Source organism: Heloderma suspectum, chromosome 6, assembly GCF_057233095.1.
Source record: "Heloderma suspectum isolate Gila_16-S chromosome 6, 16-S_ref, whole genome shotgun sequence".
Taxonomy (NCBI): domain Eukaryota; kingdom Metazoa; phylum Chordata; class Lepidosauria; order Squamata; family Helodermatidae; genus Heloderma; species Heloderma suspectum.
In genome coordinates, this window is record NC_139463.1 from 114,241,740 (window position 1) to 114,256,666 (window position 14,927).

A 14,927-nucleotide genomic window follows, 5' to 3' on the forward strand; every position below is an offset into this window, starting at 1 on the left:
TTCCTTCACTCCGTGGTCTCTCTGACTCTGGGTTCTGCAACATAAATGGTGCCGTGACTCGGATGTGGCAGGCTCTGAGCCAGACAGGTGGCAGTTGCCTGCTCTTGATCGCCGCACCAGGAGGACGAGCTCAGCGCATGCCTCCCTTTCTTGGCGCCACCGACCTTTTTGTCGAGTGAATGGGAGAAAGCCTGCACCGGGATCGCCCAAACGGCAGCGAGCAGCAAGAGAACCTTGGGAAGCGGAGGAAGGAACTTGAGCCCTGCCTGTATCGCAGCTGCAATTGAGTTGAAACCCACATTAGAAGCCTTCAGGAGAAAGGCAAGTATATGGGAAAAAGAGGGCCCCGCCTTTAGGGAGAAAGGCCACTGGGCAGAAAAAAAGAGGGCCCCGCCTTATGAAGAAGGTCAGTGTTGGTGGTATACGTATACAAAAGAACCTACTCCTTGCGGGTAGAAGGGGGGCCTGATCACACCCCCGAGTGGGCGCCAGTACCTAGCACGCCAGTACTCAGTAGGAAGCTGAGGAAGCTGGGGAAGCCGTTTTCCGCTCTGGTAAAAAGTGGGAAAAGTGGGTGGCAGGGACATATGGATGCAGTGGAGAGAATGATTGTGTGAGTGGCTACTGCGGTTTCTGACGCATACCGTTGACCGTCCGGGTGCCCAGGCCAGTAGCAAAGTGCGTGGTGTGAAAAATCCTCTTGTGTCGGCCAGTGAGACCCCTTACTCACTGACCAATTCCCATTCCCTAATTGTGTCTGTCTTCAATTTAGGAGGGAGGCTATGGGTGGTGGGGGAAGCAAACCTTGCACCCCCTTGAGATGTATGTCAAACAAAGAAAGAAAAAGGTTTTTTTAAAAAGATTCAGAATAGAGAGAGAAAACAGCAAAAAGCTCAAGGTCGAGCTGAGAGGAAAAAAAACAAGATCTGAGGCTGTTTGTTAAAAAAATGTTGCAGGACAGTCTGGCTTTTAACAAAGCGTAGGAGCGTGAGAGTGTAAGGCCGAAGAAGTAGCTGTTAGCCTAGCGCGCCGAGAGAGGGGGGGCAGGAAAATTGCCCACAACGTTCTGAGTTGTGCAACATCATCACCTCGCCTAATTGAGATGAAATCCCTAAGAAATGGAAACTGAAAATGAAGACCCAGAAGATGAAGGCAAAATAGAAAATAAAGGTGAAGAATCAGCCCCCAGAGCACAGGCTAGACCCCTCTTCGAGTGAAAAGTGTGCCATAAGACTGTCCCAAAGCAGAATGAAGCGGAAAGACCATGTTGAAGATCTCTGTCAAGGTAACCATGTTTAGCTTTGAACTGTGTTAAAATTGCATAGAGCCTGTAGCTACTGACCATCAGCTATATGATTTCTGAAGAGCGTAACCATTAAGCTTTTGCCATGGGATTCCCTGCAATGAAGAAATCTCACTGATTTGAGTGTCCAGTGTTACACTGCCTAAGTGTGTGTGCTAAAGAGACCGAGAAACCAGACAGCATGTTCCTGGCCAAGCCAAAATCACGCTACTGCCATGCTCCTGAAAGCTGCAATAAACTGTGTAAGCTGAAAGACCCAACCTGATTGAGAAGAAAATATTGGAGCAACTGTCTTAAAAAACAATGAGATCTGTGTAGCTGGCTGGCTGACGCTGTCAGTGATGTTACAACTTTAAATTAAGACTGTTTTCCTGTTTGAGACCCCAGCGAAAAAAGCTGAACCGAGTTATTTGTTGCCCCTGCCAAAGCAAGAATTTGGTGGCCCTGTACCTCATCGTGTCCTGTTTTGAGCTTGGGATTTACAAATACAAACAAACTGAGAAGCTTGCCTTTGAAGTCCTGCAAATCACCCCACCGCCTCCCCGAAGATTAATGGCTGCCTGAAAAATGCAAGTATAAGGCGATGCCCATCACCCCCAGCGTCCTGAGTTTCGGCACTCAGTGTTTCAGTGCTTTTGTGTACCAGGTTAGAAAAGAAAAAAAAAAAAGAGTAAGTTTTTAAAATGTCTGTGAGAGAACCTGACAGAAGTAAAATAAAATTTACAGAGGAGTTGCCCAAGTTAAAGCATCATGGCTAGAGAGCTGAGCTGTGCCGCTTTGTTTAAACAGAAGCCTTGCTAAAAAGTTAAAGGCCCTTGTCTGTCAAAAGGGGTGTAGGGCCACACTTTCCCTTTTTAAACTGATGCAAAAGTAGAGAGCCTTTGCTGGAAACATCACATCTTCATTGCCCAGAGCCGTCTCTGTTTGCTTCCATCAATGTCTGGGCTTTTTAGAGACACTCTGCACATGAACTAAAATTTTAAATTGTCAAAGACTTGCCATGGACAGTGCTATGAAGCTTTTGATAAACTTGAACTCTCATCGCTGTAGACCATGTGTCTGTGTTTGTAGTCAGCTCAGTGTACAGCAGGCTAAGTTTGATCTGTGACTTTTAGATTTCCTTTTGCCAGAATTCATGCAGCATAGAGTTGCCGATGCAAAAATGGTGACCTAGAACTCTGCGTGTGTGGGTATGCCCGTCCCTTGATTTTAATGAGCCCTGAGCTTTCAGCCAGAAGACCAGTATGATTGCTGGATCTGCTCCATCATGCCTTACCATGCAAGAAGTGTTTTCCATTCATTGTGTTAAATTGCAGAAAAAGTTTGTTGTATATATTTTATGATTTCTTAGATATCATAAAATATATGTAATATTTGCAGATTAGTGTTAGTTGCAACTCCAAATGATACTAAGTGTGGTTCCCAATGGATGACGAAGAGAAAAGACAAAAGCAAGTAGAAAAGAAGGAATAGAGAAAGTAGCAGACAGATAGAGAAGAGGGAGGAAAAAAGAAGAAAGAAAAGGCAAAAGGCAAAGAAAAAACATTTATAAAAAAGAAGCGTGGCCATAGTTGCCCCCATGGTAAATTAAAAGCAGCTGATTGTGCCTGGAGCTTATTACCTGGGGTAAAGTAGCCACAATAATGTAATAGTTCTTTAAGATGAAGAAAATGTAACTAGAAGGAGAAGAAGAGCCTATCCCAAATGTGTGTCATTGGGACTAGTGTAAGGCAGAAAGGTTTAAGTGAGTGAGTTTAACTTGAAAAAGACAAATAAAGAGACAAGGCTGGTGCATGGAGCAGAAAGTTTTATATAAAAAGTTTGAAACATGATCTGCAATACAGGCAGATCAGCAAAGAAAAAGAAAGCAAAAGAAAGAGAAAAAAATTTGTCTTCCCATACTAATAAATAAAAAGTGTTATCAAGCACTTTGGGAAGCGAAGTTGTTTACAGGAAGCTGTGCCTGAGAACCAAACACTTCTAGCCTATGCTGAAAATGCTTGCTAGTGTTATGGGTAACATGTATAGTATAAAAACCCATTTAGCGCAATAGCTCGTGGTTCAGAGAAGCTGTCTGATCCAACCATTAAGTACGCCTGTGTGCTGTAAGTTACCCAATAAAGTCTCCTTGTAAGTAACCCCCCCCTGCTGGAATCCCAAAACACAAGTTGGGCTAGAGCGCCTCACCCAGTATCAAACCCTGCTGTTAAAAGCCATGAAAGCAGGTATGAAGAAGTCAGTTAATATGACCAAAGTGTCTAAAGTGCTGCAAGGTGCCACCGAGGCCCCAGAGCGTACTTGGAGCGTCTTTCAAATGCCTATCGCCAGTATACCTCCCTCAGCCCAGAGGCCCAAAAAGACGTGGACGAAAGAAAAGAAAAAGACCCAGCAGAGGCAGAAGATTCTTAAAAAAGAACCAGTGTGCCCAGTGTGGACAAGATGGACATTAGTGGCATGAATGCCCAAATAAAATAAATCAAATACACAAAGGAAAAAAACAAAGGGGCCAGAATGGGCGAAGAGAGAGACAGCTTGAGAGGGGCCGTGACATTGACTGTGAGGGGCCGTGACATTGACTTCATAATTGACACTGGAGCAGCATCAAAAGCAAGCAAACGTTAGCCTTAAACAAGAAGTCCAAACACTAAACAAAGTTCTTCAAGCCCAGCGTAGCTTTGTCTTAGAAAATAAGCCATTCCCATCACAGAAGTTCATCCTTTCCAACCAAGAGTTAAAGTATGAGTTAAAGAGGGAAAAATAACCCTTTGACTCCCAGATAGAGAAGGCTGAGAACCGTCATACTTTCCACCCCCGCAGCTATGAAAGCAGCTAGAATTAAACCCTGGATACATTGGACACGAGTCAAGAGAGCGAGAGGGGGAAAGTAGACCATAAACAGAAATCCTGAAAATCCTTTAAAAATCATTCTGAAAAAGCAGTAAGAAGACTCAGGCTAGACCTTACTGTGGACACACCGGGAAACTGTCCCCCTGCGTACGGTCAGACCTGCAACTGGAGAATTGAAGAAGGGGACTAGACCCTACTGCAGCTTGCCAGGTGAATAGCTGCCCAGCGTACGGTCAGATCCCAAAGAAGATCAAACATGCGTGTTGTAGTGTTAGTAGTGTTGCATTGTGTTTCCTTAATAAGGTGCAAAAAGGGGGGCCAGCCCCTGAAAGAGAAAGTTTGTCCCAGTGATTTGCTGATAATTACTGGCTTCACCTGGCTAACATCACGAGAGTAAAACATTTTTGTTTGCCAAAAGGTATACCTGCAAACAGGCTTATTAGCTCTTGCTTAATACCTGTCTGTAGACATCCTGGGAAAATTCAAAAAGATACCATGTTAAAAGTTTATGGTGTAAGTTTAACTTATTCCCAAAATGCTAATTGAGGCATGGTTGCAAAGATCCTACCCCCTACAGAGTTCACTCTACGCACCCCCATCGTTGCTGAAACAAATGCTACGTGTGCACGAATGCTTAATTGTCAACAATTTTCCAGAAAATACAAAGCTATCCCTGGCCCCCTTCCACTGTAATAAAATTCAAAACATATCTTTTAATGATGCCCACATACTTTTGCCTCATGGATAGTTTTAGACATGTAATTCCCGCACTTGGTCATTCATTCCTGCCAACTTGTCTGATAACCACCCATGTTGCCTCAGCCGCCAATTGAACTGGTGCCAATTCTTCCCCTGTAGCCCGAGAAAATCCGTCAACGGCAGCCTCGAGCACTCCAACTAACTAAAAATTGTAATAGTCATGTGCAGTTATATTTTGACTCAAAAAAATTGGCCTTAGCAATGTCACTAGTTGAGGTTCCAGGTTTAGCCTTGGCTGATGGTCTGGAAATCAACCGGTTAGCTTGCAGCTTAGCCAAAAGCATAAATGCCACCTCACGAGCATTGTCATTGTTAAATAAAGAGTTGCGTGATCTAAAAGGGGCAGTTCTAAAAAACAGAGCTGGTATAGATTACCTCTTCCTTCTTCATCATTTAAGTTGTGAGACACACCAAAAGCTCTGTTGTTTTAACTTAACTAATAATGGCAATGCTGTAGATGAACAGATCAACAAGCTGCACAATATAGTAGCTAACAAAACAATAAGACAAAACAATTAGCTCAATTAGTTGACCCTTTGGCTTCCAGATCTTAGCTAGCTTGAAAGCATTGTTCATCCTAATTCTACCAGTGTTGTTCATAGAGATACTGTTATGTCTCTGCGTTCCTTGTCTTATGCGCTGTTTAACCAATCTGTTTTATGTCTCAGCTAATAAAACTGCTGCCCTCTACGCTCTAATAGCCCAACAAGAGGCTAAGTAATATGTATGTCACAAAAAGCTTTGTATAGTTATCAGTAATGCTATAATTGTAATGAAATTATGCATTTAAGGGGGGAATGTAGCAGCCATATCGGGGGTCAGACTAAGTAGCCTCTTGCAGTCTCATGCTTCATGTTCTTGCTGAGCTCTTTCTCCCTTGAATATATTGTTGTAAGCTGACGAGACACAGGAATTCCTTATCTTGTCAAAGGTCATACAGTTGTATATCTTGTTCTCTGCTGTTCTCTTCTGTTCTCTCCTTATCATGGCTACCCTATAACCCAGTTCTTGTATTATAAACAATAGTGCTAAGAAAAGAAACGTTGAGGATTGCAACCCCATGCGGGAGGGGGAGGAGGAGCCGTTTCATATGTGTCACAATGTCTATAAAACCAATGTGCTAATGTAAATCGGGGCTTCTGGCTCTTTGGAAACGATTCCAGCCTTAAGCCCGCGCGTTAAATAAAGAATCTCTTTTTCCTTCACTCCGTGGTCTCTCTGACTCTGGGTTCTGCAACAATAGGAGTTTTAGTGTTATTTGGTTGTTGCATTATCCCCTGCGCTAGAGGCTTATCCCAGCGGTTAATTGAAACCACTCTGTCAAAACAGATGCTCTTGCTTTATTGTGCTGATAAAGAAACTCCGTTTTAAATGCTTTAAGACGTGAATAAAGACTTAAAGGAGGGAATTGTTAGAAAAAAGGAGACTCCATAACCGTTGGCGTCTCAAGTTACGTAAGAGCCCGAGTGGCGGGAAAATATAGGCGGAGCAAAAAGGGAATCATACTGACGCGCTCATGACTAACAGCTTGGTAAGCTGATAGTGACTGTTTATTGGATATTGACTTAGTGAGCCAATGTACTAACTGTTTCATTGGTTACTGGTAAGAACAATAGAAGCGATATGATATAAAGGGCTTTTGCACACGTGTCTCGGGGTCCAGATTGCTCTGCACCCGTTTTGCAAAACGTTCAATAAAATAGTGTTGGATCCACTGCTGCCTGCCTGGCATTCTTTTCTTCTAAACCGAAAGCAAGGACTTTTTATCTAACAACCCTGCATCTACAGTGTCAATCACCCCATGCCTACAGTGTAAACCCCACATTATTGGAAAAGGGAAGATAAAAGAAAGAAGGTGGACTCTTAAGGAGGCAAGAGATACTTAAGGAGTTGCTCAGGGGGTCCAGGACATAAGGGAAACCCTGACAGTTGTTATGTATGCTGGTTGCTGGGTACAAAATCAGGAAGGTTCTACTCTTGGTTTTGGGCTTCTCATGGACATCTGGTTGGCCACTGTGTGAACAGAATGCTGGACTAGATAGACATTTGGTCTGATCCAGCATGGCTCTTTTTATGGATCAACAGAATAGGCATTAAATGGTAATTTGTTCTCTTTCCCCCTCTTCTTTCTAGCCCTGAAAGCCTGATCCCAGGAAACCCTATTAACTGGTTAATTGAAAACTTACGGTGTTTTCCAAAATTCTGTACTCTTACCTCACCATTTATTGGTGCTACTGATTACTGTAGGATTATTATTTTTAATAACTGGATTGCTGTAGCAGTTGCCAAGAAGATTAATATCCAAATAAGGGCCAGAATCAATGTGACCCAAGAACAAAGAAACAAGCAAATGTAGCATTGCCATTACAATTTCAAGTTGACTTCCACTTTGTTATCATCCTTGTAGTCACTGTGGGTTATTCTGAACTCATCAACAAGTTCCTGTCCTGCTACAAAGCAGGACAAACTTGTGACAAGTTCTGTCAAATACATTTGCATCATCAGCTCAGGCTCTGATGAAACCACAGAGAGCCCAAAACATCACCGAAGTGATTATTTCCCCTATAATTTTCCAAATAACGTCTCATTAATTGTCCTGGTCAAAGCTCCAGTGGCTTTCCAGAAAACATTATAATCCCCCCCTGCTGAAACTATAATAAATACACCCCAGCATGCCATTGACAGCTAAGATTAGGGACTAGCATGTGGTAGGGCTCTGTGTGTTTGAGTAGCTGCTCCCTTTTTCATTGTATATGCCAGGCTTACAATCCATGTTTCTTGAGTGGCATTCAAGGCATACTTTTACAACACACTTAATGCTAAAGTTGAGGCCAATATGAGGTCTTTTTATTAAGTGATTGGTAAGGTCACCCAGTCCAGCTTGTTTAAATCATAGCGATGCTGATAAAGATGTCAGAGAGAGGGCAAGAAAAATCCACCTTTAGAAGGAAGATTCCCCCTCAGGAGTTTGGAGTTTGTGATGTTGTTGTTACTGATGTTCCTTCCCCTGCTGTGCATCCTGTGTAGTGCTAACTGTCCACTTACTGATCCACTTCCTATTCCACATGAGTGGCACCAGTCAGGAGACCTCCTCATTGGTGGGATTTTGTCTCACATCCACTATATTTTCCCCCTACTTCTGTTCAAGGAACACCCTTCTCAAGATATGATTACATTTCCATTGTGAGAATCTTTTTTTTAAGTACTTTGTGAACATTACTTTTATTTAGAGATCTTTTATGTTTGTGTGACCATATTGCTTTGATCCTTGGGATGGGGGTGGGGGATGGTTTTAAGATTGACATGGATGAGTGGACACTATCATGGGTTGATGTTAGGAATGTGCATCTGATTTGCCAGAAGGCCGAGACTGCTTGTGGTCCTTTGGCCAATTTCTGGTGCTTATCAAGGTGAAGCAGGCTTCCTTCTGAAGTGTTCAGAGCAGAAGCTGGACAATACACCAGGCTCCTTTTGTGATCTGGCTTTAGAAAGGAATGCCATGTGTCTCCAAAAATACTGCCTTTTCCTTCCATTCTCAAAAGAACTTTCAAATTTGTCCGAGCAGAATCCTGCCATTTTCCTTAAGTGTAGGACCATAGGGGTCCAACTCAAATCTTGTGTTTGACACACATCTGTAGTTGATATGAAAAAATGAAATGCACAGAATCTAGTACACAGATGTTGTGGCCACATTGACAACAAGAGCTGTTGAATAGTTCAGCTTTTGTGGCCATGTTGCACCGTACTTTGTTGATGCTGAGCCTTGCTTTCTTGAAAGAGGTTCGAGAATAACTGCACAATGTTTTTGCACTATTAGGCATGTTCCAGTTCTATGTAGTTCTACATCTGGAGAGGTGTGCATGAGCTGAATGCAGGGGTGGGGTTAAGGGGAACAAAACACCCTCATAATATCTTGTGATGAGACTACAAGCTATCAGCACCAAACTAGTGTTTGTTGTAATATATATTTCAGAACAAATTGCATTAAAGGTAACTTTTGCTTTCTCGGCTTCTCTAATCCACCTCACTCCTTTGTCTTCTACTCCACAATATCTTCAATAACCTTGGAACATTTATATGCTTCTAACCCACATAGTACCCCTGAAGGTGCTTGGATTTGAGCCAGCTTAATGGAGGATTTACTGTGCTATCAGAAGACAGTCCTTCTTCTCGTGGAAGGCAGATTCTGGATCCAACCTCTTATATATTTTTTTTCTAGTTTGGTGTCAGAATCTCTATGTATTAATCTTCCAATATATTCTTCTTTTAGGGGCAAACCACACATGACATTACAGTTGTGTAAACATGTACACAGAGAGAGAGAGAGAAAGAGATCTATACTTCCAGAGATATTTCACTTGAACTATAATAATAATACACCACTTAGCCCTTTTGCATACACTATCCAACAAAAGAAATTCAGGTCCTTGACAAGTCCTGCTTTCAGAGTGTTTAAGCAGTTGTTCAAATTCTATAGCTTCTCCAAAATGTCCTGGTTGTGAAAATATTTATAGAAGGTGATACATTTTCCTTTCATTTCCACATGAATATATACATAGTGAATGATGTAATTGCGCTGGGGGAAAGAGCTTTATAAGAATGTGTCATGCTTTGTATCAACTGAAGATACCTAAGAGCAGAGGAGGCTTGTGGCTCCGATGTCAGTGGGGTGGGGAATCCACAACAGGTTTCTGTCAGAACCAGTCAGAACTCCTTTAGAGTTCTGACTGATTCTGACTGAAACCCGGAGTGGAGTCACCACCCCACTGACATCAGAGCCACCAGTCTCCAGTGCCTAAGTGCTGATCTAAGTTGAAATCTTTCTCTTAAAACTGAAGCTAGATAGCTGCCTGAATGTGTCCTTTCTTGCTTTCTCTTTTAATTTTACGTGACGTGTTAATTTTGACGTGCAGGGATAATCTACTAGCTCTTCAACTAGATGTTAATTTATTTTATTTTCTGTGATCTCCAATACTCATCCCATAATTTCAATGTGAATTAGTCATGATAAATGATAGCTGAATCAGGGCCATTCTCTTTACTGAAAATGGCATCTCACCATCTTGAAATACCCTTGATTATGGCTATGGAAAATGACATCCTAGCCAGTGATTTCCTTGCAAATAATTTTCGTTGATATACTCAGACCAAGGACATACTACATAACGGAAAGGAGTTGGTTAAATTATTCTAGAGTGGAAGGTAATTTTGGACCGTGCATGTCGTGAAGTAGTTTGCTAAATGGAAACATAGAACAATCTTCCAATATTTCTGTCTTTGCCTTCATTCCTACATGGGAGTAAAACTATAAACAATGGCAAGATGCAAAACAGGCTCTTCTCATTTACCCACCCATGAGAGCAGTTAGGTGGGTGACCACATGTGAGAGGGCCTTCTCTGCAGTGACCCCACACCTTTGGAACAAATTGCCATCAGAGGTCTGCCATGATCCTTCATTGCAGGCTTTTAAATGGCCTTTAAAACGTATTATTTTACTGTGGCCTTCTCTTGATAGAATTGCTGTTGTTACTGATACTGCTGTTGTCGTTGCTGCAAGTTTTATTGCTGGCTTTTATTGTTGCTTTTATTGCTATTTTATTGTGTTTATGCTTTTATTGCTTTTAAAATTTTAACTATTTTTATGTATTTTATTGCTGTGAGCTGCCTCAGGAGGGCTTCTGCCATGAAAAGTGGCCAAGAAACATGATAAAGAAAGAAAGAAAGAAAGAAAGAAAGAAAGAAAGAAAGAAAGAAAGCAGGTTTTCGGATGTGGTGTGTGAACTGTGGGATAACCTGATAGCACTAGTAAATTATGTTTGTTGACAACAACAGATAGAAAATGTTTTATCCTATCTATATACAGTAGATGACTCCATGTGTAGAATTCTACACATGTGTAGAAATTCAGAATATCATTTAGAGTGCTGAAAAAACTGCTTCTTACACACACACACACACACATTGTGGACATACTCCAACAGGATATTGGATCAGGAAGCAGAATGTTTAAAACCAAAGTGGACTGATTCTACAATTACATGATTTCATGGACTGCAGAATTCTCCCTTCTAACAGCCTGTCACTTTATTTACAGAGTGCTAACAAAGTTCTACCAGCACCTCCTGGCTCTGGTTTTTGCAATTAAAGAGATCAATGATAATGCCATGTTCTTGCCCAATGTCACTCTTGGGTTCCATATCTATGACAGCTACAGTAACCCAAGGATGACCTACCGTACCACTTTGGACTTCTTCTGCAAATCACAGAAGTTTATCCCTAACTACAAATGTGGCATCCAGAACAATTTAATAGGAGTCATTGGAGGACTTGATTCTGATACCTCCTCATGTATGGCGGACAACTTAGGTCTTTACAAGATTCCACAGGTAGGATCTTCTCAAGGGGATTGTGGGGCTTTACAAAAAGTTCACATTTAATTCACACTTTCTCACTCATTTTGGTAGTAAGGGTATGATTTAGAAAGAGAGTAAAGTACGATAAACAGTAATAGTAGCAGTAATGGGAAGAAGAAGAAGAAGAAGAAGAAGAAGAAGAAGAAGAAGAAGAAGAAGAAGAAGAAGTTAAAGTCATCTATGGTAATATTTTGGTATCTAAAGACATAGAAGGTGGTGTTTCAGAGTGTGTTTGGTAAAAATAAAAATAAAAAAATTAAGGATTATTCCAAAGATAATACAGAGTGGGGCTACATGGGAGTGTGTGAATGTCCAAGCTTGGGTGTGGAAAAATGAACACCCCCAAAAGATGATCACTACATTTCATCTCTCTGAACTGAGATAACCCAGTTCCAGTGTTTCCAGTGTGTCTCACATCCAGACAGGTCTGGCCCTATCATTAGGCAGAGTGAGGCTGCTGCATCTGGCAAAGATGGGGGGCAGGGGGGCAGCTCCCCACCATTTGCATGAGTCTCCCAAGCTACCCTTCCTGCCCTGCTTCTGTTAAGCTGCCCTGCTACCCCAAGTTTGTGGAGGAATTTGCCCCACCACCAGCCCACTTAGATTCTGTGGACATCTTGTCCTTTGCTACAGGCAGCAAATAACTTTGGTGGATCCAGAGCTTCCTTCTATCATTTCCCCCATTGCCCTGAAGTGTTTTGGTTGGCTCATTACTTGAGCTAATTGTGCCTACCCAGATGTTAAGATGTTCTGTGGAAGGCCTTCTGTCAGTGTTCCCACTCTCTGAGACAAGGCAGGTGCCTACGAGGGGATCTTCTCACCCTAGAGTATGCTTGGGACTTTCCTGTGCCAGGCAAAGCCCTCATTATTTCCCAGTCTTTATATACAATATTTGCCCTGCTTTTAGTTCCCGTTTTGGTTTTTGGTTTGTTTGTTTTTAGTTTTTCATGATTTTTAGTCTTTGGGATGTATCCAGATAAAGCTAACTGAGCTGAGGTCACTTAGACAATGATGGGACAAGTTATCAGCCCTTCCTGCCCTATAAAAGCATCCCACTCTTGCACTGACTGTGTGGCTAAGGGCAATACTGAACACCACTTTATGGCAAGATGTCATTCTGTCTTGCATGAAGGAGGTGGTAGTATGACCCTTGCTGAAACAAAACAAACAAGTAAAAAACCTCCCTGAACCCCGCTGTGTTGGATAATTTCTGGCCGGTCTCCAATATCCCATTCTTGGGCAAGGTGTTGGAGTGTGGGGTGGCTTCTTAGCTCCAGGGATTTCCAGGTGAGATGGATTATCTAGATCCATTTCAATGTGGCCTCAGGAGTGGTTATGAGACAGAGACTGCTTTGGTTATGGTACAGAGACTGCCTGGAACTGGATAATCAATGCCTGGAACTGAAAATAGGGAATGTGAATCATAGAATCATAGAATAGTAGGGTTTGAAGAGGCCTACAAGGCCATTGAGTCCAACCCCCTCTCAATGCAGGAAATGCGGACCAACCCCCTGCTCAATGCAGTGCGTTCCTGTTATTTCTGCTGGACCTTTCTGTGGCTTTTGATACCATTGATAATGGTAACCTTTGGGGGCATTTTCTCTGCTGGGTTAGGGCAGCACTGTTATATGGTGGCTCTTGTCTTTCTTGGTGATCTCAAAAGGTGGTGAAGGGGAATTCCTGTTTAACATCATGGCCATTTGTCTGTGGTGTCCATCAAGGTTCCATCTTATCCTCCCATGCTATTGAACATATACATGAAACAACTGAGAGAGATTGTCCTGAGTTTTGGGGTTCAGTGCCAGCAGTATTCTGAGAACACCCAACTCTATCTCTCCTTTCCATCCAAATCCAATGAAGCTGTTCTGGTTCTAATTGGTGCCTGTTGTTACTAATGGGCTGGATGAGGGCAAACAAATTGAAGCTTAATCCAGAAAAGACAGAGGTGCTCATGGCAAATCAGGGAAGAGGGATTCCATCTGTCCTGGGTGGAGCTACAGTCCCCCTGAAGACTCAGGCTCACAGTTTGGGTGTACTCTTGGACTTGGCCCTGAGCCTTGGTGCCCAGTTCTTGGTGGTATCTAGGAGTGCATTTGCACAGCTGAGGCTAGTGTACCAACTGTACCAATTCCTAGAGATCTCTCATCTGGCCATGGTCATGCATGCCTTAATTACATCCCATCTGGCCTACTGTAACATGTTCTACATGGGGCAACCTTTGAAAACTGTTTACACACCTTAGCTGGTCCAGAATGCTGTGGCCAGACTGTTGACTGGGGCTGGTTGGAGGGAGCATGTGACTCCCCTGTTACAGCAGCTTTACTGGCTACTGGTCTGTTCCCAAGCATAATTGAAAGTGCCGGTTATGACTTATAAGGTTCTATACCACTTGAGACAAGGAGACCTGAAAGACGGCCTTTTCCCATACCATTCTGTGCTCGATCCTTAAAATCTTCTGGAAAGGCCCTTCTTTTGAGACCACCATCAGAGGCCTATTTGGTGGCACTGTGAGGGAGGGCCTTTTCAGTGGCCACTCCCAGGCTGTGGAGCTCCCTCCCAAAAGAGGCTAGGTTTGCTCTCTCTCCACTATCCTTCTGGTGGCAGGCAAAGCATGCTTTATTCAGGAAGGCCTTTGACTTGTAAGTGGGTCTGGTAGTTGGGTGCTGTTTTTATTCTATAATTTTTATGTGTGTGTTTTTCATTATTGATTGATTGATTGATTACATTTATATCCCACCTTTCTTCCATTGTGGAACTCAAGGTGCTACATGTGGTTCCCAGGTGATCTCCCCTCCAAGCACTGAACAGACCGAGACCTGCTTAGCTTCAGCAAGGTGGCTGCCTCATGTGCCTTCAGGCCATGCCTTGAGACATTTTGTAATGTGTTTTATTGTTTGAATCTATTTTAAACAGTTTTTCTAAGCTGCCTTGAGTGTCATTTTTTGGTAGACAGGTAGGGTGTAAATCTGGATGGGGTTGTACTCCCTCTGAAAGATCAGCTTCATTGTCTGGGGGTACTCCTAGATCCATCATTGTCACTGGAGGCCCAAGTGGCCATGGGAGGTTTTATCAGCTTTGGCCAGTTCGCCAGCTATGATCCCTCCTGGACAGGGATAGCTTGGCCACAGTGGTACAGACATTAGTAACCTCAAGACTGGATTACTACAATGCACTCTATGTGGAGCTGCTCTTAAGGCTGGTTCAAAAGCTGGAGCTAGTGCAGAATGCAGCAGCTTGGCTGTTGTCAGGAGCTGCCCCTTTTCAGCATGCAATTCCTATGCTGAGGGAACTGCACTGGCTACCTATTCTCTACTGCACTGGCTACCTAAACCCCTACTGAGGTTTAAGGTATTAGCACTAGTCTACAAAGCCCTAAACAACTTGGGACCAGGATACCTGAGATAGTTCCTCCTTCCTTACTAACTTGCCTGGTCACTGAAGTCATCAGAAGGCATGTTCCTGGTGGTTCCAAATGGACCCAAAGCCCCATTAGAGTCCACCAGGAAAAGAGCCTTCAGTGTTGTGCCCCCCTTCCTGTGGAACTCCCTGCCTCTGGAGTTCAGGCAGGTGCCAACATTCCTTCTGATGCCCCCTGAAGACATTGT

The 14,927-nt window shown here is 43.0% G+C and overlaps 1 protein-coding gene across 1 annotated transcript; it reads left to right on the forward strand.

Annotated features, from left to right (window-relative positions):
* The first annotated feature begins 7,889 nt into the window (after positions 1–7,889).
* Positions 7,890–11,966, forward strand: LOC146342616 (extracellular calcium-sensing receptor-like). Its single transcript, XM_084807934.1, has 3 exons — positions 7,890–8,092; positions 11,004–11,295; positions 11,871–11,966. The coding sequence occupies exons 1-3, from the start codon at positions 7,890–7,892 to the stop codon at positions 11,964–11,966; spliced, it is 591 nt and encodes a 196-aa protein (XP_084664060.1).
* The last annotated feature ends 2,961 nt before the right edge of the window (positions 11,967–14,927 follow it).